This window comes from Podarcis muralis, chromosome 7, assembly GCF_964188315.1.
Source record: "Podarcis muralis chromosome 7, rPodMur119.hap1.1, whole genome shotgun sequence".
In the NCBI taxonomy this organism is placed as follows: domain Eukaryota; kingdom Metazoa; phylum Chordata; class Lepidosauria; order Squamata; family Lacertidae; genus Podarcis; species Podarcis muralis.
The window spans coordinates 4,641,136-4,663,223 of record NC_135661.1 but is presented as its reverse complement, the minus strand read 5'-3'; the positions used below and the strand labels follow the sequence as shown (position 1 = coordinate 4,663,223).

Below are 22,088 nucleotides of genomic sequence, written 5' to 3'. Positions count from 1 at the left end.
CCCTCCCGCTGGGGGAACCGAAAGGGACGCGCTGGGCGGAAAAGAGGCCGGGGCGCCGAGGGGTCTCTGCGGGTCCGCGCCGGCTGCTGGCGGCCTTCCCATGGGGGGGTCCCTGGGCGCCCTGCTGGCGGCCTGGCTTCTGCTGGCCGCGGAGGAAGCAGCGGCCGGAGCGCGGAGCGGGGGCGCCAAGGACAACATCCTGCTCATCCTGACCGATGACCAGGACCGAGAGATGGGGGGCATGGTAAGTGCGGGGGGGGGGGGCGCCTCTCCGCCTTACTCCCAGGCACAGCCGTGGCGGGGCGGGGGGGTCCGAAATGCACGGGTGGCTCCGGGCTGCTCAGCTGGCGGCCTAGCAGAAAGAACAGCCTGCAGGAGCAGAGTGCGTGTCCGGCAAGGTGGCTTCGGTGGATCAGGGTGCCTGGCTCGAGCCCACCCGGGGACAGTGGAGGGCAGGATTCCTGCATTGCGGGGGGGGGGGGGGGTTTGGACTAGATGACCCTCGGGTCCCTTCCAGCTCCATGATTCTCTGAGGCCTCAAAGCACACCTGAGCCACAAACCGGTATAAAGGAATGTATATACCCGATAGTATCAAGGCTTTCTCGTCTAAAGGTAGGTAGGTGGGGTTTTTTACTGTTCTGCTGTGAAGGGATCAATAACTTTGCCAAAGTCTAAGCCAGCCAGGGCTATTTGGCTGCAAACCCATATATAGAACAGGCCCCATTTATTTCAGGGGGGCTTTGTTGCATCCAGGTGTACATTGGACTGCCATCCCTGTGCATGCTTTACTTCGAAGTAAGTTCCTCTGAGCTGAGTTTAAGCCCAAGTGACAGCACAGGATTTCCACACAGCCTTCCTTCTTGTCGGTCTGTAAGGACAAAAGGGTCCTGATCCAAGGGTCCTGTTTGCTGAGAGGGACAGACATGTGCAGCAGCCCTTCCAGCTCCTTTCCTTGTGACAGCAACCCTCGGTGGTACTTCCTGGGGAAGAAGCAGGGAATTGTGGGACTTGGGCACTGGGGTTCCAAACATGATACCTGAGGCTGTGGCAGCCCTTGTGGGACCAGTTCTGATAAGCATGGCACACGGCGATGCTCACTTGTTCTACACTTCAGTCCCAGCCCTTTGCTACCTGAAGGAAGGAGCAAGATGGCGCCCCTCATATGGCTCCACATATGGGCGTCAAGAGGACGGGGGTGAAGCCAGACCGCTGGAGAGCGGCAGCTGCTGCAGGGACTGCTGTGGGAGGGACATGTCTTGTTGCATCTGGGGCAGATGCGGGCGCCCGGTTGTGCTGGGGCAGATGCACCATGATGTCTCGTTCCTCCTCTGGTCACTGTCTCTGGCATCTCCAGGCAGGCGCTTTGTGTGAGAACCGGGAAGAGCACTGCTCTGCGTCAAGATAAGGCCCTTACTTTGTTAACTGACTCCAGAAACTGTGCCTTGCTGGTCCTGGCCTTGGAGAGCACCATCGTCCTGTCTGGTGACATGCAGGAAGCCAGTCATGTGACAAAGTCCCACGTGAATGCCGGTGGTTCTCTATGCTTCCAGATCATGTTTGGTTGCTGGAATGAGAGCAGGGTTCAGTTTGCCTTGTCTTCAAGTAGTGTGGAGTCTGAGCAAGTGAAAATCTGAAACCACCACACATTGTCACATTTACCTGGAACTGAAGTGTAGAACAAGTGACCATCGCTGTGTGCCATGCTTATCAGAACTGGTCCCAAAAGGGCTGCCACAGCCTCAGGTATCATTTCTCTGTGGAGGTTCCCTAGCCAGAATTGTTGCTTCCCATCGTACATTCTGGCTTCTTCTCCCACATGCATCTTGGAGATGCAGAAACAAGCCCACGCAACATGCTGCCCACGTGATGGCACCCTCATGTGCAGGAAGCGATGCAATGGGAGGAGGGCCTTGGACCCATAAAAGCTGAGCTTCCTTCCAGAGGTTGCTCTCTCTGACACCCCGTTCGGTACTTCAGTTTATAGTTCTCCTTAAAATGAATTACACAAATGGTGTAACAAATGTAATTAATATGTCTGATGGCTTTTGTGTGTGACAAACATTTCCATGGATTTAGAGCAGGAAATTAAGTATCCATCTTGCAAACCTCAGGTTACCACTAACTTCTTGAACAGTTTCCCTTCATGTTTGAAAGAAATTAAATAATTCTGGGCAGCTGTAGCAGGCAGGTTGCAACGCTGAGGCCAGTCCCTTCGGAAAGCTTGAACACGGATACGATGACAGGTGCTGTGATAACACCTGTGTAGCTAACATAACATGTCGCTTAGCCTTGAGAAATGGTTCACAAAGGAGACCTTTGGGGTCTGGGGCTGATGGGAGTTGTAGTCCAACAACATCTGGAGGGCGCCAGGTTGGTGAAGGCTGATGTAAGGGAAGGCACGTTTATGACATGTCTCCATCTGGCTCATTTTCTTTCACTCGCTCTTACTCTCTTCTCTTAAAATAAAAAATGTTAAAAGTGGCGGAGGTCTTGACCTCTTGGTTCAAGACCTGTATTTTTGGCTACCATTATGCTACAATGGACAAAGCATGCCATTTTGCCTTTATTGATGAGGTGCAAAGGTATTTTGGGGAGTGGATGTGTGTATTGAGCCAGACTCAAAGGGTTGCTTTGAAGATTAAATTGCAGAAAAAGAAAATTACCCCCAAACACTCATATGAACACTTTGTGGCAGGTGTTCCTGAAAATGATTGTAGGCTGCAGAACGTGGAAAGGAGAAGGCCATTCTGCCCTCATCCCAACCATCTTCTGTATCAGGGTTTGGGGGAACCTGTAGCCTTTTGTTTGATGCCAACTCCTGTCCCTTGCAGCCAACATGACCAGCGGCAGCGATGAAGAACATGAGAGTTTGTTGGTTAGGTGATCAGCTGTGTGTTCGCAGGCTTATTTTCAGGCCTGTGGCCCAGATGTGACTGTTTGGTTCTATCTTTCAGACCCCCATGAAGAAGACAACATCCCTGATCGGTCAGTTAGGTGCCACTTTTGCCAATGCGGTAAGTATCTGGACAATGCCACTGAGAATTGCTCTGGGAAGTTTAAACTGATTGTAATCCTAGATGCATTGGGAATAGGAAACAGCCCTGAAGCAGAGAGAGGGTGGTTTCCTCTTTCTCCCCTCTCCATGCTGTTTTTTATTATATATAAACTGCTAGCTTGTGTCCACTTCAGGTTTTTTCCTAAGCTAAAACACCCCAGCTGCTAGACTGGGAACTGGGAACAGCTGCTGGAACCACATAACACCAGTCCAGAAAGATTGACTCCCAGTACATTTCCGAGCACAATTCAAAGTGCTGGTGCTGACCTTTAAATAGCCTTGGCCCTGTAGACCTGAAGGCATGCCTGGGGCAGCCCAGCCACATGGGAGGGGCACGAGAAATCAATTATTAATATTAATATTAAGCCTTTCTTGGTAGAGAGCGGCTGCAAACGACCCCTGCTTGGATGCTGGTGGCGCCCCTGCTGAGTTTGGGGAGATGCTTGGGACAGTACCCAGATTGGGGAGGGAGGGATGCTAATTTGTAGGGCAGAGGCTGACCTCCTGAATGGACATGTCGCCCTCCAGTTTGCAGTCACTCCTCTGTGCTGTCCGAGCCGCAGCAGCATCCTGACCGGCAGATACCCTCACAACCACCTGGTGAGGAACAATTCCTTGGAGGGCAACTGCAGCAGCCCAGCCTGGCAGAAGTTTCAGGAGCCATTCACCTTCCCGGTTTACCTACAGAGGCAAGGCTACCAGACCTTCTATGCTGGCAAATATCTCAACCAGGTAAAGTCCTCTGCAGACAAATGCCGCCGATGCCCAAATATTATACGCAGATGATGGGTGTTCTGTGGGCATCCGCATCACCTCTCCTTGCCTTTAAAAGCTGTGTACATGCCTGTTGCGTCTGACTTGGCGACTCTCCTCTATTTCAGTATGGGGACCCCAAAGCAGGAGGCATTCAATATATGCCACCAGGCTGGAGCTACTGGTTAGGTCTGGTGAGTAGGCGCCCTTCTCTCTCTCTCTCTCTCTCTCTCTCTCTCTCTCTCTCCTAATTTCACAGCAGGCAAGGTGACCCAGTGAGATCCATGGGGCAGAGTGCTGGACTTTGATGTGCAGGATGCAGATTCACACCTCTGCTCAGAACTGAAGTTTGCCAGGTGGCCTTTGCTGAGAGACAATAAGCTGCTGAATCTACATTCTTGTAGATCTCAGAGGTATCTCATACAACCATAGAGTTGGAAGGGACCCTGAGGATCATCTAGTCCAGGGGTCAGCAAACTTTTTCAGCAGGAGGCTGGTCCACTGTCCCTCAGACCTTGCAGGGGGCCAGACTATATTTGAAGGGGGAAAAGAACGAATCCCTTTTCCCCACAAATAACCCAGGGATGCATTTTAATTAAAAGGACACAGTCTACTCATGTAAAAACACGCTGATTCCTGGACCATCTGCGGGCCAGATTTAGAAGGCGATTGGGCTGGATCCGGCCCCCAGGTCTTTGTTTGCCAGCCATGATCTAGTCCAACCTTCAATGCAGGAATACGCAGCTCTCCCTCACAGGGATCAAACCTGTAACCTTGGCGTTGTCAGCACCATGCTCAAACCAACAGAGCTATCCAGCCATTCTCTCAGAGTTCTTGCAGCAGAGCAGTGGCCTTGCATGCAAAAGGTCCCTGGGTTCAATCCTTGGTGCCTCCAGGTAGGATTGGCAGAGAACCCTGCCTGAAATCCTTGAGATTTGCTGGAGACCAAGGTTTCATGTCGTTGGTCAGGACACACCAGGGGAGCCTCATTCCCACAGCCCTGCCCCCTAGCCAGGCCATAGCCTTTTGGGTGGACCAATGCCAGCACATTGGTGCGTGGTGAGTAAAAGTGACCAGGAGAAAGGGAAGGTCAAGGTGGCGGAGGGGGGGAAGAGGTCCCCCTCCTCTGAGGGGAAAGGGAATGGGAGGGAAAGGAGTAATATTTATTAATAACAAATAAACGGGGGTTCTTCCTGTGTTCCTAGTGAATGGGAGAAAGAAGAAGCAGACAAAGCTAGATTAGTATTGCAATACTGTGAGACTATGGGAACAGAGTGAGCAGCTACAAAAATGCAGATTTGGAAGTTAGGATCATCTTAGAATCATAGAATCATAGAATCATAGAGTTGGAAGAGACCACAAGGGCCATCGAGTCCAACCCCCTGCCAAGCAGGAAACACCATCAGAGCACTCCTGACATATGGTTGTCAAGCCTCTGCTTAAAGACCTCCAAAGAAGGAGACTCCACCACACTCCTTGGCAGCAAATTCCACTGTCGAACAGCTCTTACTGTCAGGAAGTTCTTCCTAATGTTGAGGTGGAATCTTCTTTCTTGTAGTTTGGATCCATTGCTCCGTGTCCGCTTCTCTGGAGCAGCAGAAAACAGCCTTTCTCCCTCCTCTATGTGACATCCTTTTATATATTTGAACATGGCTATCATATCACCCCTTAACCTCCTCTTCTCCAGGCTAAACATGCCCAGCTCCCTTAGCCGTTCCTCATAAGGCATCATTTCCAGGCCTTTGACCATTTTGGTTGCCCTCCTCTGGACACGTTCCAGTTTGTCAGTGTCCTTCTTGAACTGTGGTGCCCAGAACTGGACACAGTACTCCAGGTGAGGTCTGACCAGAGCAGAATACAGTGGCACTATTACTTCCCTTGATCTAGATGCTATACTCCTATTGATGAGGCCCAGAATTGCATTGGCTTTTTTAGCTGCCGCGTCACACTGTTGGCTCATGTCAAGTTTGTGGTCAACCAAGACTCCTAGATCCTTTTCACATGTACTGCTCTCAAGCCAGGTGTCACCCATCTTGTATTTGTGCCTCTCATTTTTTTTGCCCAAGTGCAATACTTTACATTTCTCCCTGTTAAAATTCATCTTGTTTGTTTTGGCCCAGTTTTCTAATCTGTCAAGGTCGTTTTGAAGTGTGATCCTGTCCTCTGGGGTGTTAGCCACCCCTCCCAGTTTGGTGTCATCTGCAAATTTGATCAGGATGCCCTTGAGTCCATCATCCAAGTCGTTGATAAAGATGTTGAATAAGACCGGGCCCAAGACAGAACCCTGTGGCACCCCACTAGTCACTCTTCTCCAGGATGAAGAGGAACCATTGATGAGCACCCTTTGGGTTCGGTCAGTCAGCCAGTTACAAATCCACTGAGTGGTAGCATAGTCAAGACCGCATTTTACCAGCTTCTTTACAAGAATATCATGGGGCACCTTGTCAAATGCCTTGCTGAAATCAAGGTAGACTACATCCACTGCGTTCCCTTCATCTACCAGGCTTGTAATTCTGTCAAAAAACGAGATCAGGTTAGTCTGACATGACTTATTTTTCAGAAATCCATGCTGACTATTGGTGATCACAGCATTCCTTTCTAGGTGCTCACAGACTGTTTGCTTAATGATCTGCTCCAGAATCTTCCCTGGTATTGATGTCAGACTGACTGGGCGGTAATTATTTGGGTCCTCTCTTTTCCCCTTTTTGAAAATAGGGACAACATTTGCCCTCCTCCAGTCTGCCGGGACTTCGCCTGTTCTCCAGGAATTCTCAAAGATGACTGCCAGTGGTTCTGAAATCACATCTGCCAGTTCTTTTAATACTCTTGGATGCAGTTCATCTGGCCCTGGAGACTTGAATACATCTAGACTAGCCAAGTATTCTTGTACTATCTCCTTAGTTATTCTGGGCTGTGTTTCCTCTGCTGAATCATTTGCTCCAAATTCTTCAGGTCGGGCATTGTTTTCTTTATCGGAGAAGACTGAGGCAAAGAAGGCATTGAGGAGTTCAGCCCTTTCTGTGTCCCCTGTTTGCATTTCACCATCTTCTCCTCTGAGTGACCCCACGGTTTCTTTGTTCTTCCTTTTGCTACGAACATACCCATAAAAGCCTTTTTTGTTGCTTTTAACCTCTCTAGCAAGCCTGAGTTCATTTTGTGCTTTAGCTTTTCTGACTTTGTGTCTACACGTGCTGGCTATTTGTTTGAATTCCTCTTTGGTGGTTTCCCCCCTTTTCCATTTTTTGTACACATCCTTTTTTAATCTTAACTCAGTTAAAAGTTCTTTAGATAGCCACCCTGGCTTCTTTAGGCACCTTCCATGTTTCCGTCTCATTGGTATTGCCTGAAGTTGTGCTTTTACTATCTCCCTCTTAACAAACTCCCAGCCATCTTGAACTCCCTTTCCTTTTAGTATTACTGTCCATGGGATCTCACCCAGCACTTCCCTAAGCTTTATGAAGTCGGCTTTCTTAAAGTCGAGAAATTGAGTCCTAGTATGCTTGGCTGCTCCTTTCCGCTGTATAGTAAACTTCAGAAGAGCATGATCACTCGCGCCTAATGATCCTTCCACTTTTACCCCACTAACCAGGTCATCAACATTGGTTAGGACCAGATCTAAAATGGCTGTTCCTCTTGTTGCTTCTCCCACTTTCTGGACAATGAAGTTGTCTGCAAGGGCAGTGAGGAATCTGTTTGACCTTATGCTCTTGGCTGAGTTTGACATCCAACAAATATCCGGGTAATTGAAGTCCCCCATTACTACTATCTCCCTTCCTTTTGCATGCTTGGCCATCTGTTCCAGGAAGGCATCATCTATGCCCTCCGTTTGGCTTGGGGATCTATAGTAAACTCCCACAATGAGGTCACTCTTATTCTTCTCTCCCTTAATTTTGACCCAAATGCTCTCACTTTGGCTTTGAGGTTCTAAATCTTGGATCTCTTCACAGGTATACACATCCCTGACATATAACGCCACTCCTCCTCCTTTCTTGTCTGGTCTGTTTCTTTGAAATAGATTGTATCCCTCCATTATTACATTCCAATCGTGGGATTTATCCCACCAGGTTTCAGTGATTCCTATTATGTCATATTTAGTTTGCTGTACCAGGAGCTCAAGCTCATCTTGTTTATTTCCCATGCTTTGCGCATTAGTGTACAGACATTGAAGTCCATTAATCATTCCCCCGTGTCTCTTATTTAAGGATTTTCTCCTCCCACCACTAGGTCTGCATGCTCTTTGCTCCATTCGGTCTATGACATTTGGATGATCATCTTCATCAATTGATAGACTCCTACCTTCAGGAGCACTGTCTCCCTCCCCCACATTAGTCAGTTTAAAGCCCTCCTGATGAGGTTTCTGGGATTTTTGGCAAAAACATTCCTCCCTACCGTTGTGAGGTGCAGCCCATCGCTTGCCAGAAGTCCATCTTCAAGAAACTGCATTCCGTGATCTAAGAATCCAAACCGTTCCTGTTTGCACCATTTGCGAAGCCAGTTGTTCACTTCCACTATTTTTCCCTCTCTCCCTGGGCCACGTCGTTCAACTGGGAGGACAGATGAGATGACAATTTGTGCATTTAATTGCTTCAATTTCCTGCCCAGAGCCTCGTAATCTCTTTTGATCTTCTGGAGGCTATTGCTTGCAGTGTCATTGGTTCCCACATGAACCAAGAGGAAGGGGTATTTGTCAGTGGGTTTTATGATTCCTTGCAGTCGTTCAGTTACATCTTGGATCTTAGCCCCGGGGAGACAGCACACTTCCCGAGACATCTTGTCAGGCCCACAGATCACTGCTTCTGTTCCCCTCAGTAGGGAATCCCCTATCACCACTACACGCCTCCTCTTAGGTCTGGTCGGGGTTCTTCTGTGAGCTGTCGGTTCCAAGGTCGCCTGGACATTCCCAGAGGACTGCCTTTGCTCCTCGTCTTCATATACCTGATCAGTAGCTCCTCAGACAATTGGTGTGTCTCCCATGGTGATGACAGTTCTCCAGGGTGTCTCAGGCAGAGAGGCCTTCTCCATCATCTGCTGCATTGTCTTTTAACTGGAGATGCCAGGGGTGAAGCAGGGACCGTCAGCCTGCAAAACATGGGCTCTGCCACTGAGCGATTGTCCTTTGTTTGGAGGGGGGTTTCCTTTGGGTTTTTCCCCCTAGGCACCAAAATATCCTAGGCTGGCTTCCATCTGTAATACTGTTCCTCCTTATTGTGGGGTGGCCCAGTGCCAAGACCCTGGTGTTCAGAACAATTTCCAGAGCTGGCTCTTTGGTGACTCAATTCATCATCACTTTGTGCCTCTTTCCATAGGTGGGGAATTCCAAGTACTATAACTACACTCTTTCAGCCAATGGACACGAGGAGAAGCACGGGGAGCACTATGAAGAAGACTATCTCACCGACATCATTGTGAGTTGTCCCTCCATGTCACCTTCGTTTCTGGCTTCCCAGATCCCCCTGCGATCAAGTAGCTAGACCACTGGAAGGGCAGCCCCATTCGACAGTCAGAATGCTTTTTTTCGGTGTCATCAATTAGTCTAAAAAACAGTCGTTATTGCATTGGCTCACTTATGTCTGTCAAGGAAAGAACTAAAGTGAGAAAGAGAACATTGAAGCTGGAAGACGGCCTGCCAAGTCTCTGACGTTCATCTCTTTCCTCCAGAAACTCTCCCTTCGTGGAAAGGATCTGTAGTCCTCCCTGCCTGCCTCTTTTTCTCCCACTTCTCCACTCTTGGCTTTCAGGAGAAGAGCTTTTCCAAGCAAACAAGAGGCCTCCACCTCTGCCTCTGCTTCTCTGTTGCAGCAGCCAGACACCCAAGTCAGTGACTCAGTTGATGTCTGTAATAGGTGGGGCACTGAGGCCTAGAGCAGCAGTGGGCAGCCTCAGGCTGCGAGGGGCCAAAGGCATCCTTCTAGGCCTCTCTGGCCCAGCCTTCCTTCACATCCTCCTTGGGTGTTTTTGCCTGGCTAGAACAGGTGCTTAAATCATGACTCTCATTTGCCTGGATGGTGGGTGGAGAGGGGTTTGTGTAGAAACTAGCTGGCAGATAAAATTTACAGTGGTACCTTGGGTTACAGACTCTTCAGGTTACAGACTCTGCTAACCCAGAAATAGTACCTCGGGTTAAGAACTTTGCTTCAGGATGAGAACAGAAATCGCGCAGCAGCGGTAGCGGGAGGCCCCATGAGCTAAAGTGGTGCTTCAGGTTAAGAACAGTTTCAGGTTAAGAACAGACCTCCGGAACGAATTAAGTACTTAACCCGAGGTACCGCTGTATATTCATTGCCCCCCACTTTTTGCCTCTGGCCCTGCCCCCCACAGGCATGTGGTTCCCCAGAAGATTGCCCAGGGAGGGAGGGAGGCATCTCTTGGAAAGCGTTTCCCCAGCCCTGATTCAGTGAGGTGGGTGGAGTGTTTTCATGTGCACTTTTGCAGGACAAGCAAAACAGTTTCCCTGCTGTTGGTTGCAAGTCAGGAAAACGCACACGTCTACCAGCACCTGGAAACGAAGCACGATAGAGAGAGAAAGATTGTCTATGACTGCACGATAAACTGGCACTTTAGAATCCCATGAAAGTTCACTCCATCAAAAACCTTAGGACAGGGTGGATCTTGTTGGCCACGGACTGTGCTGGCTGAGCTGATGGCAGCTGGAGTCCGCACAACCTCTGGAGGGCCACAGTTTCCACATCCGTGAAAATGGGACTTCAGAGAAAAGACATGGGAAATATGCTATCTATTTCTCTTTCAAAACCCTTAACCTGTGGAGCAAGGTACAGTCGTACTTGGAAATCAAACAGAATCTGTTCTGGAAGTTCGTTCGACCTCCTAAACGTTTGGGAAGCAAAGCACAGCGTCTGATTGGCTGCAGGATGTTCGGCTTCCAAAAATAGTTCACAAACCAGAACACTCACTTCCGGGTGCCAAAATGTTCAAGAACTAAGCTGTTTGAACTTAGCTGTTGAAATGTTCAAGAACTAAGCCTCCCATGGCACCATGGCTTGAGCCATTCGTCTCTTTCTCTCCTTCCCTGCTGCAGACCAACCGGAGCCTCCAATTCCTGGAGAAGCTTTCCCACCCTCCGTTTCTCATGGTTCTGGCTCCACCTGCTGCACACGCTCCCTGGACAGCAGCCCCCCACTACAAGTCAGCATACAGCAGCATCAAAGCGCCACGCAATGGAAGCTTCAACGTCCACGGAAAGGTGAGTTCACAGCGGGCTTGAAGGGCTCATGGGCAGCTCCATCGGCTTCTCCCTCTCTCTGCTCCTCTCAGGGCAAGATGCTTCTCTGGTGGCAGCTGGGAACAGGGAGGCCACTTCAACAGGAACACCAGGCTCTAATGGTGGGCATCTTGCCAGGCTCTTCTGCCTTGGAAGATGCCTTCTTAAGTGGCAAGTTGCTGCCACTGCTGGAGTCATAATCAGTACACAGCAGAGGACAAGCGAGGAAGCAGGAGCTTTCATTCCGTGGTCCCAGAGAACTGCAAGGACAATAATAATCAAAGAATTGTGGCACTTATGTGTGTTTCTTACTGTATTTTGTTTTTTAAAAAGTAAATCAGAATTTTAAAATGGCAAGTGTTAAATACATGGGGGAGGGGGAAGAGCACAAGGGTGATGGTGTCATCAGGTGAGGGTCCGAGTCTTTTCTCCAAATATTTGCCATCTGGATTCTGTTGATAAAGTCTCCACAATCTTCTTCCCTGTATAGGACAAGCACTGGTTGATAAGGCAAGCAAAGACTCCCATGTCAAACACATCCATTGAGTTCCTGGACAAGGTCTACAGGGAACGGTAAGAAAGGGTCCAAAAGGCCACTCGTAGGAGCTGTAGAAGCTTGAAAGGAGTGAGGCCATGGGGGGAAGACATTTGTGGGGGCTTTTATCCAAAGTCACTGGGAGACCCTGATGGAGACAGACGTCTGAGAGGCAGTGAGACTCAGGTGTTGTGCATCTTCCCTCAACCTGACATCCTTCAGATGCTTTGGACTACAACTCCCACCAGCCATTGCTGGTGTAGATGTGATGTGAGATGTGATGTATAGTGAAGCTGTGAAGTGAGAAGTACCTGGTCAAAGAGTAATGGGCACAATTCCACGTTGCCCAACTGTAGTACTGAGTCTTCAGGAATGGGAAATGTGTGGGCCTCTGGATGTTGCTGGACTCCATCTGGCAGGCAGGAGGCCCCTGAAGCACGCCCCACAGCTCCAGGACCCATTGAACTAGAGCCAAGGCCCTCCCAGGCCCCCTTCCCCTGGGTCTGATCAACTGAGTGCCTCCCAAACCGGTGCAGGGAGTGCACTAAGCGGGAGGCATGGAGCCCAGGAGAAGGGTCCTCCTTCAGACATGGTTGGCCCTTTAAGACCTGCCCACTTGGACCTCCTTTCTGGGCATCTTCATGGAACCAGAACAGGACAGTCCCTTTCAGGACCCTGGCTGCAAGCTTTCCAGACGCATCTCCCTAGCTGCTGTTGGAAAGTGAACATTGGACTATGGACCCTTGGTCTGACCCAGCAGGACTCTTTGAAGATTGCGTGTTTGTGCAGGGTCAACAGTAGAGGCACAGACTCTTCCCTCATACACTGAGCGGCTTCCCTGCTGCTTCAATAATGCAGTTTATTGCGATAGCTTGATCTGTTGCACCAAAATGCAGTTGAACTACAACTCCCATCATCCTGTTTCTGGCTGAGACTGATGGAAGTCGTAGTCCACAACATCTGGAGGGTACCACATTGCTACCTCTGCAATATATAGTATGTCCTCATATTCTTGCAGGTGGCAGACTCTGTTGTCTGTGGATGACATGGTGGAGAAGATTTTTGAAAAATTGAAGACCCTTCACCTGTTGGACAGCACATACGTGTTCTATACTTCAGATCATGGTTACCACACAGGTGAGTAGAGGCCTGCTTTTGCCACAGAACCTTTGAGGGGGGGACTTGTGGGGTGGTGGGGGAATAGCTCCAATGTCTCTTTCAGTGGCAAACTGGTGGAATCTGTAGGGATGAATCAGGCCAGGGTTGCCAACAGGATGGATGATGGCAGTGGGCTGTCCGTGGAGCTGCCCTTGCAGACAACTTGGAAACTTTCCTTGGTCCAAAATGCAGTGGCCAGATTGCTGACTGGAGTTGCTTTCAGAACTCGTGTAACCCCTGTTTCTAAAACAGCTGCATTGGCTGGCGGTTTGTTTGTGGGCCAAATTCAAGGTGCTCACATTAATGTTTAAAGCCCTAAACTTTGACTCCGGGTATCTGAAAAGACAGCCTCCTTCCTTGAAGAACACCTGGAATACTAAGATCAGCAGGGGGTGGCGCCCTCTTGGCCATTCCACCACCCTCAGCAGCTGGGCGAGGGAGGCCTGGGAGAGAGCGTTCCCAGGCAGCCCTAAGGCTCTGTGCATCCTCCTCCTCCTCCTCCTCACAGAGCTGGGCCTGGCAACTTAGCTACGGGCTTTGGAAAATGCCGAAAGCGAACCTCTTTACCTTGCCCTCGGAGAAGGACCCACCCTAATTTTGTGATTGTCAGCTGTTTTAAGCTTCTTACAATGTATTTGAGATTATGTACCTCTCCCTAGGGCCTAAAATAATGATGTTGTGAGCTGCTGCTTCAACCAGCCCCAGTCCATGTGGCCAAGGGTTAGGAATCATGGGAGTTGTAGTCCAGCAGCACCTGCTTTCCGCCTCTTGTGTCGGCCTCTAACCAGAACTCCTTTTGGGCTGGGGGTGGAAGCCAAGGGGCTGTTGTCCGTGAGAAATGGCAAAAAGCTAAGACTGAGGTCTAGTTTCTCACCACCGGCTATGCACTTAACTCTCTGGCTGACATCCAATGATTTTTTTTTTAAAAAGTAGTCAATTCCCCACCCCCACCCTGTGGTTTACATTAAAAATTATGCCACATGATCCTAGTGAGGTTAACTGCTTGCATTCAAACATTCAAGTACATTGATATTCACACCTTTTTCTTCATATCTCTGTAAATGTTTAGTGGCTTACTTAGAAAATTAAACTGTAAATGCAGGGAAGGGTGATTTCATGAGGGGGCCCTCAAAGGCCCTGAGGGGGCCAGAGCCCTGGTGGCAGCAAGAACGGACCCTTGACCTCTGGGGCTGAATGAGCAGTCAGAGGGGAGCGTGTTTCATTCCCAATGGGGGTCTGTGCCCCCCCCCCCCGAGTGCCACCCCCACCTTCTGTTGTCCTCCAGTGAGAGCTCAATAGCTAAGACTGGTCTTGGCCAGCCTGGTGCCCTCCTGATGGCTGGGGCTGATGGGAGTTGCAGTCCAAAGCAGGTTGTCAAAAGCTGGTTAAAAGTGTTGGACTAGGAATGTGGAGAGCTGGGTTCAAATCCTCACTTAGCCAGTGACCTTGGGACGGTCATACTCTCTCAGCCTAACCTGCCTCACAGGGTAAAGCACTTGAGCTTCTTGAAGGAAATCTGGGGTGCAAATGTAAGAAAGAAAGAAATAGGTCCTGCTTTTTCGGGGGGGGGAACTCCAGTCAGGACTTGTTTTTGCCTCCCCAGGTCAGTTTTCACTGCCCATTGACAAGAGGCAGCTCTATGAGTTTGACATCCGGGTGCCGCTGCTGGTGCGAGGTCCAGGCGTCAGGCCAAATCAGACTCACCTGGTGGGTGTCTTCCTTTCTTTCCCCGACTCAAGTGTTTGAGCTGAAGGAGTCCTAACTCAAGTGCTGCTTTCCTTGCAGAAAATCCCAGGTTCTGCCCTGACCATCTCCAGTTAAAAAGATCTCAGGTTGCTGAAGGGGAAAGATTTCTGCCTGAAGCCTCTAGGGACCCTCAATATTAGGCTGTGGCAAAGCCATATCTTCATAAGCTCAGAGCATCTGCCTTGTATGCAAATGTCTCAAGTTAGATCCCTGGCTTCCCCCGGTAGGGCTGGGAGAAGACCCCTCCTGAGGTCCTGGAAAGCTTCTGCCAGGTAGCGTAAAAAGCAATGCTGAACTGGATGGGCCGAGGGCCTGAGTTGGTCGAAGGCAGCTTCCTGGGTGAGAGTAAAGGTGTCCCCTAAATTTTCAGCCAGGCCTATTTGCTGGATGGTCATTGCACTCAAAGCCTGAATCTCTGTCCCTGTGGACATTTTGTGGAGCTGGGAACTATAGTCAGTTAACTCACTTCCAAACATGTAGAATTCTAACATTTCCAGAATAAAGCTGAGTTAGAACCTTCCTTCCTGACATACTACTTTTCTACTGTCAAGAGTTTGATTTCTTAGCATCTTTTTATTTTTCAAATTGTAACAACAAAAACAGCTTATTAGATAAAATGAGCCATTCTGGTGAATGCACAGGCATGTATCCCATTTTACAATAAATGTCCAGCGTATAATTCCAAGTGGCTTTGTCACATACTGTACAGTCAGGAGGTTTTGATTCTTGTGTCGATCTCTGTGTCTTCTTCTTTCAACTACTATATGTTTTGGGAAACTGTCTGTTGCTATGCATTTGGAAACCTCTTAACCAAATTTTACGTGATAGTTCCTGAATCCAACCATGTGGTTTTTGTCTGAATAAAGTTGGGTGTCATTTCGAAATGAGATGGTGGGCTGGACCTTCCAAAAGGGCACTTTTTAGTTTCTTGGCATTCCTAGGCTACTACGAAGAAATAATTGCCTTGAACTGGATAGCTGGATGGCTTCTGTAACTCTGTCCCATGTTGTCTTCCTCTCAGCAACCTGTCCTCAACATCGATCTGGGGCCCACCTTCCTAGATATCGCAGGTATCGATGCATCTCAGACCTCCATGGACGGACAGTCTTTCTTGCCCCTGTTGGTAATAATTTGCCCAGAACCTTCTAGAATAAACAGGGGAATTTTGTGTGTGTGTGTTGAATAAAGGAGTTATCTGGAGTCCTGTAGACAAGCAAATTTTCAAACTTTACACAGTATTCTTTCTGCCAAAGGATCCTTTGCTCAGAACTCTTGTCATGTAAGTCCTGAAGGAAACTCTGCTATGGACAACGATGCGGCTGGAAGTAACTCCACATCTTCAGTTTCTGTGCCTCATTGGAAGCAGAAGACTCTCAAGCTCCTTTTGCAGATTGCTTGCCTTGAGAGTCTTGTTGTGTACAAGGAACTGCGGGACCCGTCCACTTCCGGTCCTGCTCCTGAGACTTCCCTGGCCTCTTCCCTGACAGCTGCATGTTGAGGGTGGATATCTGCAATATGTCCCAGCTGGGGCTGATGAGAGTTGGAGTTCAAAATCCCCAGAGGACCCCAGGTTGGCCTAGGTGAAGCCTGCACATCCGCACAGAAGCAGCCCTGTTTTTTTAATAGAATAAAGCCAGAGGTTTTTGCTTGAAGGGGATTCTGGGCTCTGGGGGGGAAGTGTGGGCTGCCACATGCATTTGGTGTCCATGAGCAATAGATGCAGCGTAGGAAGTGCATTTTGAAGCATATGGTATGGCAGAAACAACGAACTGTGCTATAAGAATTGTGGTATGCATGACATTTTGGAAGTGGGACTAGATTGCTGCTGGTGGGCCTCTGGCTGCCGCTCCCTTAGCTGGCTTGTGCCTTTCTCTGTCCTTCCTGCTGCTGCTGTGGGACTTCTGCAGACCCCTTGGAGCTCCCACGCAAACTCTAGAGCTGGAATGGGGAGTGTCGGCCCTTCAGCTGTTGCTGGACTACAACTCCCATCAACTCCCATTGTCCTTTGACCCTGCTGTCTGGGGATGATGCGAGTGGGAGTCCCTACAACTGGAAGGTCACAGGTACCCTATCCCTGCTCCAGAGCACACCTTCACCTTCACCTGTGGCTGTATTCTTGACATGCAACAGTAGAGGGGACAGGCTGCCATTTCAGGGCATTTGCTCTGGATGTCTAGACTGGGCCAGAAAACCCAGAGAGCCCTGTCAGGGATGTGGTCTTGAGAGTTTTTATTTTTATTTGTCACAGCGGGTGATGCTTTCTGAAATGTGTTTCCTTGGCTCCAGGTGAACGAGACGCACAAGAGCAAGTGGCGGTCAGATTTCCTGGTGGAATACACTGGTGAAGGCCACACTCACCAAGACCCCCACTGCCCTGCCTTGGGGCCAGGCGTGTCGGTGAGTGCTTGCTCTGGAGGCACAGAGATGCCTAGAGCACTCTGCATTTCTTACAAATGTCCAAATCTTCTGCTACAAGGGAAACTGGATCCTGCAGACTGCCTAGAAATTATACACAGGATGCAAAGTGGCATAAATCTGCTGATTGTGTCTGGAGGGGAGGATTTCACCCCAAAAATTTATTTGATTTGACCATGGGGTACTCAGTGTGGTTCCCCTTGGTGCCTCCCAATGATTACAGTTTTTTAAAAAACAAGGCGCTGCCCCCCTTCTTGGCCTGCTTTCCCAGTCTCCTTTCCTCCTGACCAAGCCCCCTCCCTTTACACCTCCTCCACAGCTTGCCCCACCTCCTTTTAAAGGAGCAGGAGAGCCTACTTCTAAGTAGACATGTTTACACAGCACCTCTCCCCTTCCCCTCGTGCCACATGCTCTACTTCCTCATTCACCTGCCCGCTTGCAGCTGTCATGCTGCAGGTGGCAACGTGATGACAGTCTTACGTTTTTATGTATATAGGAAGAAATAAGGTTTTTTCTGTGGAGACAGAAATTGTCTGGGGGGTTTTTTGGTTCTCGCTCTCTCTTTTAGTTATTGCTTTCTGTTCTCCACCCCAGATTTAGAGTGTTGGATTAGACCTGGGTTCAAATCCCCAGTCTGCCCTGGCACTCACCAGGTGACCTTAAACTAGCCACTCTCCCACAGGGTTGGTTTTAGATGGAGGAAGGGCAGGATAAAAAATGCAACAAATGAGCTCTGCCTAGCTTTACTTTTCAAGAGAGGGATGCCTTGTGCAGCAGAGGACCAGGTCCTGCTCTGCCACTCCCCCAGAGGTGGTGCTAAAGGGAGGTGCAGGCTTTGGCCTCTGCAGTAGGAAGTTTTGCCCTCAGGCTTGCAGGGCTTGAAATTTGCCTATGCAAAGGGGATTTGCTCACCTTAGTTTACATAAAGTCTGCTTCAGCCTCAGTCCCCCTGCCCACAGCACTGAGGGAAGCCAACACTCTTCTCCTCATTCCTGCATGTGGATCTTGCAGTCCACATTCCCAGCTCCCACCTCATCTCCCACTTAGAGTTTCCAGTTGCTTAGCACAGGTTGGAATTAGGCCTTTTGCCCATCACATTGGGGTTGTGCTCAGATTAGACCCTTTGAAATTAGTGGCCCTAAATTAGGCATGTCCATTGATTTCAGTGGGTTAGAGACAACCCCACGTGTCTGGACCAGAAGTGCGTCCAAACCTGCTTTCTTTTTTCTTTTTCTTTTTTTTTACATGTCCAAAATAAATTTTTATTAAGTTTTGCACAAATATCGCCAATCAAACAATTTCACAAAGAACATATTTTCATCTTTTGGACTTCCCTCAGCTTCTCTGACAATCATCCGTATTTAAATTTTTATCTACGCATTCCCAAAATTTAGTATCGCCTTTTAAAATACCTTTTCAAACATATTTACATTCTTGCAATATTCCTTATATTTTCACAAAGCTTCTTTAAAACCCACTAGTGTTGTTTGTTCATCACATACACTCTTCAAATAATCTGTAAATTTCCCCCAGTCCTCAATGAACTTGTGATCTCGTTGATATCTTATTTTCCCAGTTAGTTTGTCCAGTTCTGCACAGTCCATTAACTTCATTCTCCATTCCTTCAGAGTCCAAACCTGCTTTCAAAGGGTTGAAAGAGAGTGGGGGAAGGGCTGGAAGTTGTGTTCTTTGGAAACCCAGGACCTGCACAATGCTGCAGTACAGCATGCTTCAGCCACCCTTGCCCTCTTCAGGAGACTCCATTCCATCCCCTCCTCCTGTGGAATGCTCAGCAAGGCCACTGAGCACACTCAGCCCTCACTGGGCCTGTTTTGAAAAGGGCAGGCTACCTTCTCAGGCCCCCTCCCCACAAAAAAAGTGGGCAAGGGGCATAGCTCAGTGATAGGGACTTCTGCTGTGTGGATAAAAGGCCCCAGGTTTGATCCCTGCCTCTTGGAGAGCTGCTCCCAGTCCATGTAGACAGTTCTGAAGCAGATGGACCAGCGGTCTCCCTTGGTGTCAGGATGCTTCTGATTCTGGGTATTTCTGCCCCCCTTGTCTCCCTCGTGTTCCTCAGGGGTGCCATGGGCACTCGCCGGCTGAGTTTGTTGGGGGGAATGTTGCAGTCTTGGGTAGGTGTTAGATTTGAATAAAGCCTCTCTCCCCCCCTCTCCCTTTGGCAGCAATGCTTCCCTGACTGTGTGTGCGAGGATGCCTTCAACAACACCTATGCCTGTGTGCGCACACTCAGCCCCATCAACCTGCAGTACTGTGAGTTTGCGGATGCCCAGGTGAGCCCCGTCTGCCCCTCCTGTCCTGACCCAGGCCCAGAGCGAGGGCCACACCCTTTCCCTGTTGATGGTCAGCAGTGGCCTCCAAGGGATGCTGCCACACAGCAACCTTTTTCAGAACTTCCCAGCCTCTTCGTGCAGGCGTCATTCACTGAGGAGCCATAGCAGAGGAGTCTGGTGCATATTCTGGGGTGCACGTGTAGATCACAGAAGGGTGTGCCCAGGACCAGCCAGCCCTCACTCTTGGCCTGGGTCAGGCTTAGCTTTAAAATATTCCGTTGAATTGAATTTGTTTCCAGCCTTTCATCACACGTTCCCAGGGTGGGGTGCACACATGCAGTAGAACATATGAAATACAATTAAAGCTTAAAACCATAATTGAAACTCAAGAATCATTACTGTGCAGAAGTGGCAAGGGGAACAAGCGGATCTAAAATAGCTCCCCAAAGCCTGGGAGAAGAGGTGTCTCCCCCCTGAGGGACGCAAAGAGTCCAGTGCCAGGTGTACTTCTGAGGGGAGGGAGTTCCATAACTGGAGAGTCACTTCTGATAGCACCCGCCATCACCACTGGCAGGGCCTCCTCTGCTGACATCCAGGCTGGTCTGTATGGGACAAGGCACTTCTTCAGGTATTTCGAACCCAGGTCATTTAAGGCTTTCTACATTAACATAACCAGCTTAAATTTGGATCAGAAGCAAACTGGCAACCAGTGCAGGTCTTTTAGGACAGGAATAGTAGGTGCCCTGCTGGCTGGATGCTGATCTATTGCAGCAGTTGCAGCTTCTGAACTGTCTTCAAGGGCAGCCTCAAATATAGTACATTGTAGTAGTAGAAGTTGTTGAGGATTTTGTCTTCTTTCCTTTAGCAAATTCTGACTTCTGCCCCTCCCCTTGGGGGGGACTCTCTTTCTCCCTGTCTTTTCTCTTGCAGAATTTTGTAGAAGTCTATAACCTGACTTCAGACCCACACCAGCTCTTCAACGTGGTGAAAACTGTGGACCCTTCACAGCTGGAGCAGATGAACCAGAGGCTGATCAAGCTGCAGGCCTGCTCTGGGGTCACCTGCCGCTCCTGAGGGAGCAGCAGCACAGCTCTTGCTGTGGGTCTGTGCCGAGGGGAACATGGAGCCCACTCTGGGTCTCTCCTTTCTTGCTCTCTCTCTCTCCATTTACTGGCCTCCCCTCTTTTCTCTGCTCTTAAGCCAAAGTTGATGCTGATTTTCCCCTTTCTGGATGCTTTCCTGGAGGGTGTGGTTGGCAGAAGAGAGGGAGAGAGGGATGGGGAGTAAAAGTGCCTGTGCCAGATTTCCCCATCAAAATGCTCCAATATCCCATCCTGCCTCTTGCTGCTCACCTACACCTTGCCTTTGCCACCAGACTTGGCAACTGGCAGGTCAGATTTCACCACCGGGGGGGGGGGCAGGACTGATACCTAGACCAGTGTTTCCCAACCTTGGACCTCCAGCTGTTTTTGAACTACAATTCCCATCATCCCTGACCACTGGTCTTGCTAGCTAGGGATGATGGGAGTTGTAGTCCAAAAACAGCTGGAGGCCCAAGGTTGGGAAACACTGACCTAGACTGTCAGTTGCTGACCAGCACCCCCACTCTCAGGGGTTCCCCATGGCCAGCTGGTGAAAGATTGCTTCCCCTCCTCTCCCCTGCTTGTTGGGGGTGTATGGGATCTCGCCTTTAATCACGAATCAGTATTGCAGATTCTGCCCTGCAGCTCCTTCTTTTCCCCCCAGAGAGCTGGAGGTGCTGCCTGTCCTTTTGTGACTGTCATGTGCCTTGTAACTCCTCCGCTTTGAGAAGTTCTGATTCTGATCAACTCCTGCAGCAGCTCGGGCAGTTGCTGTGTTGTCTCGCCTGTGCCTCTCTGAAAAGAAATAGAATGGAATAAAGGACTTGTTTGTTAGAAAAACTGATCTGGATTTTGCATGGACTGTGATGGCTGCTGCTCTATATGTGGAGAGACAGGAGCCGGACCTCAAGAGCCTCACAAAGACCTGCTTTCCTACAGTAAATGTCATTTCCCGCAGTTGTGCTGGTTTAAAAAATCCATGGTGTCAGCTGCGAGTACTGACTGACTTCTGAGAAGAGAGTCATGTACCCAACAGTGTTTGGAGAACCTGTAACATTCATTCTGGGCTGGAACCCCATCCCCTTCCGTAAGGGGAGGTATCCGTGCCATTGTTGCATCATCAGCTTTTACACCAATCCCAAACCACATCTCAGCCCTATTTGCATGTTTCATAACCAACATACCTGGCACTAAGGGAAGGAGGCAGAATTTGGGGCAGGAGGGATGTTCTCTCCAAGGGTTGGGGAATTTTGCTCACTCTTTAAGGGCTTCCTTATCTCCCCATCACTGTCATATTTCTAATCCTAGAAGACCTTCACACACACACCCCTCCAGCAGCCTCTGGCAAAGGTGTGCATTTGCAAGCCAGATCCTGAGACCTTGGGGTGCAAATGAAAGGTTTTTATTGGGTCCCAATGCATGCCCATGGACTGGGCTTAGCCCGCTGGACACATGTACCAAAGCAGGGTTAGAGAGCCAGTCTTTGGGGCCTCCCATTAGCCCCTTGCCCTGTTCCTCCACAAGCAGTTTTTAGGCTTGGGAGGAAAGCCTTTTCTTGGAGCCAAGAGAGAACTTTTTCTAAGCCAAATTACGGTGCAGGTAGGGGCATTTACCTCTGTGCTAAAGCTTCATGGAGAGCTATACCTGAAAACTGTTAACAAACGGATTTCTTCCTTTGATTTTCTATCCCACCCATAGTTGGGACTGCAAAAGCATTAAGAAACCCAAAGCCTGAAAATCATTCTGTCTTGTAGCGGGGGTGGGGAACCAGCTTCTGCCTGAGAATGACATTTCCTTCTGGACCATCTTCCAGGGCCACGTGTCCACAGTGGT

At 49.4% G+C, this 22,088-nt stretch overlaps 1 protein-coding gene and 1 long non-coding RNA gene across 2 annotated transcripts; one reads left to right on the top strand and one right to left on the bottom strand.

The window, feature by feature from the left end:
* The first annotated feature begins 73 nt into the window (after positions 1-73).
* On the top strand, positions 74-20,598 carry LOC114602850 (N-acetylglucosamine-6-sulfatase-like). Its single transcript, XM_028741559.2, has 13 exons — positions 74-244; positions 2,956-3,015; positions 3,585-3,788; positions 3,938-4,003; positions 9,116-9,214; positions 10,846-11,010; positions 11,519-11,601; positions 12,582-12,700; positions 14,325-14,428; positions 15,489-15,590; positions 16,754-16,864; positions 19,066-19,173; positions 20,104-20,598. The coding sequence occupies exons 1-13, from the start codon at positions 101-103 to the stop codon at positions 20,245-20,247; spliced, it is 1,509 nt and encodes a 502-aa protein (XP_028597392.2). The 5' UTR covers positions 74-100; the 3' UTR covers positions 20,248-20,598.
* LOC144328352 (uncharacterized) lies at positions 20,311-21,301 on the bottom strand. Its single transcript, XR_013393536.1, has 2 exons — positions 20,748-21,301; positions 20,311-20,603 (listed from the first exon to the last, which is right to left on the bottom strand). It is a non-coding gene; the product is annotated as an uncharacterized LOC144328352 (long non-coding RNA).
* Positions 21,302-22,088: the final 787 nt, after the last annotated feature.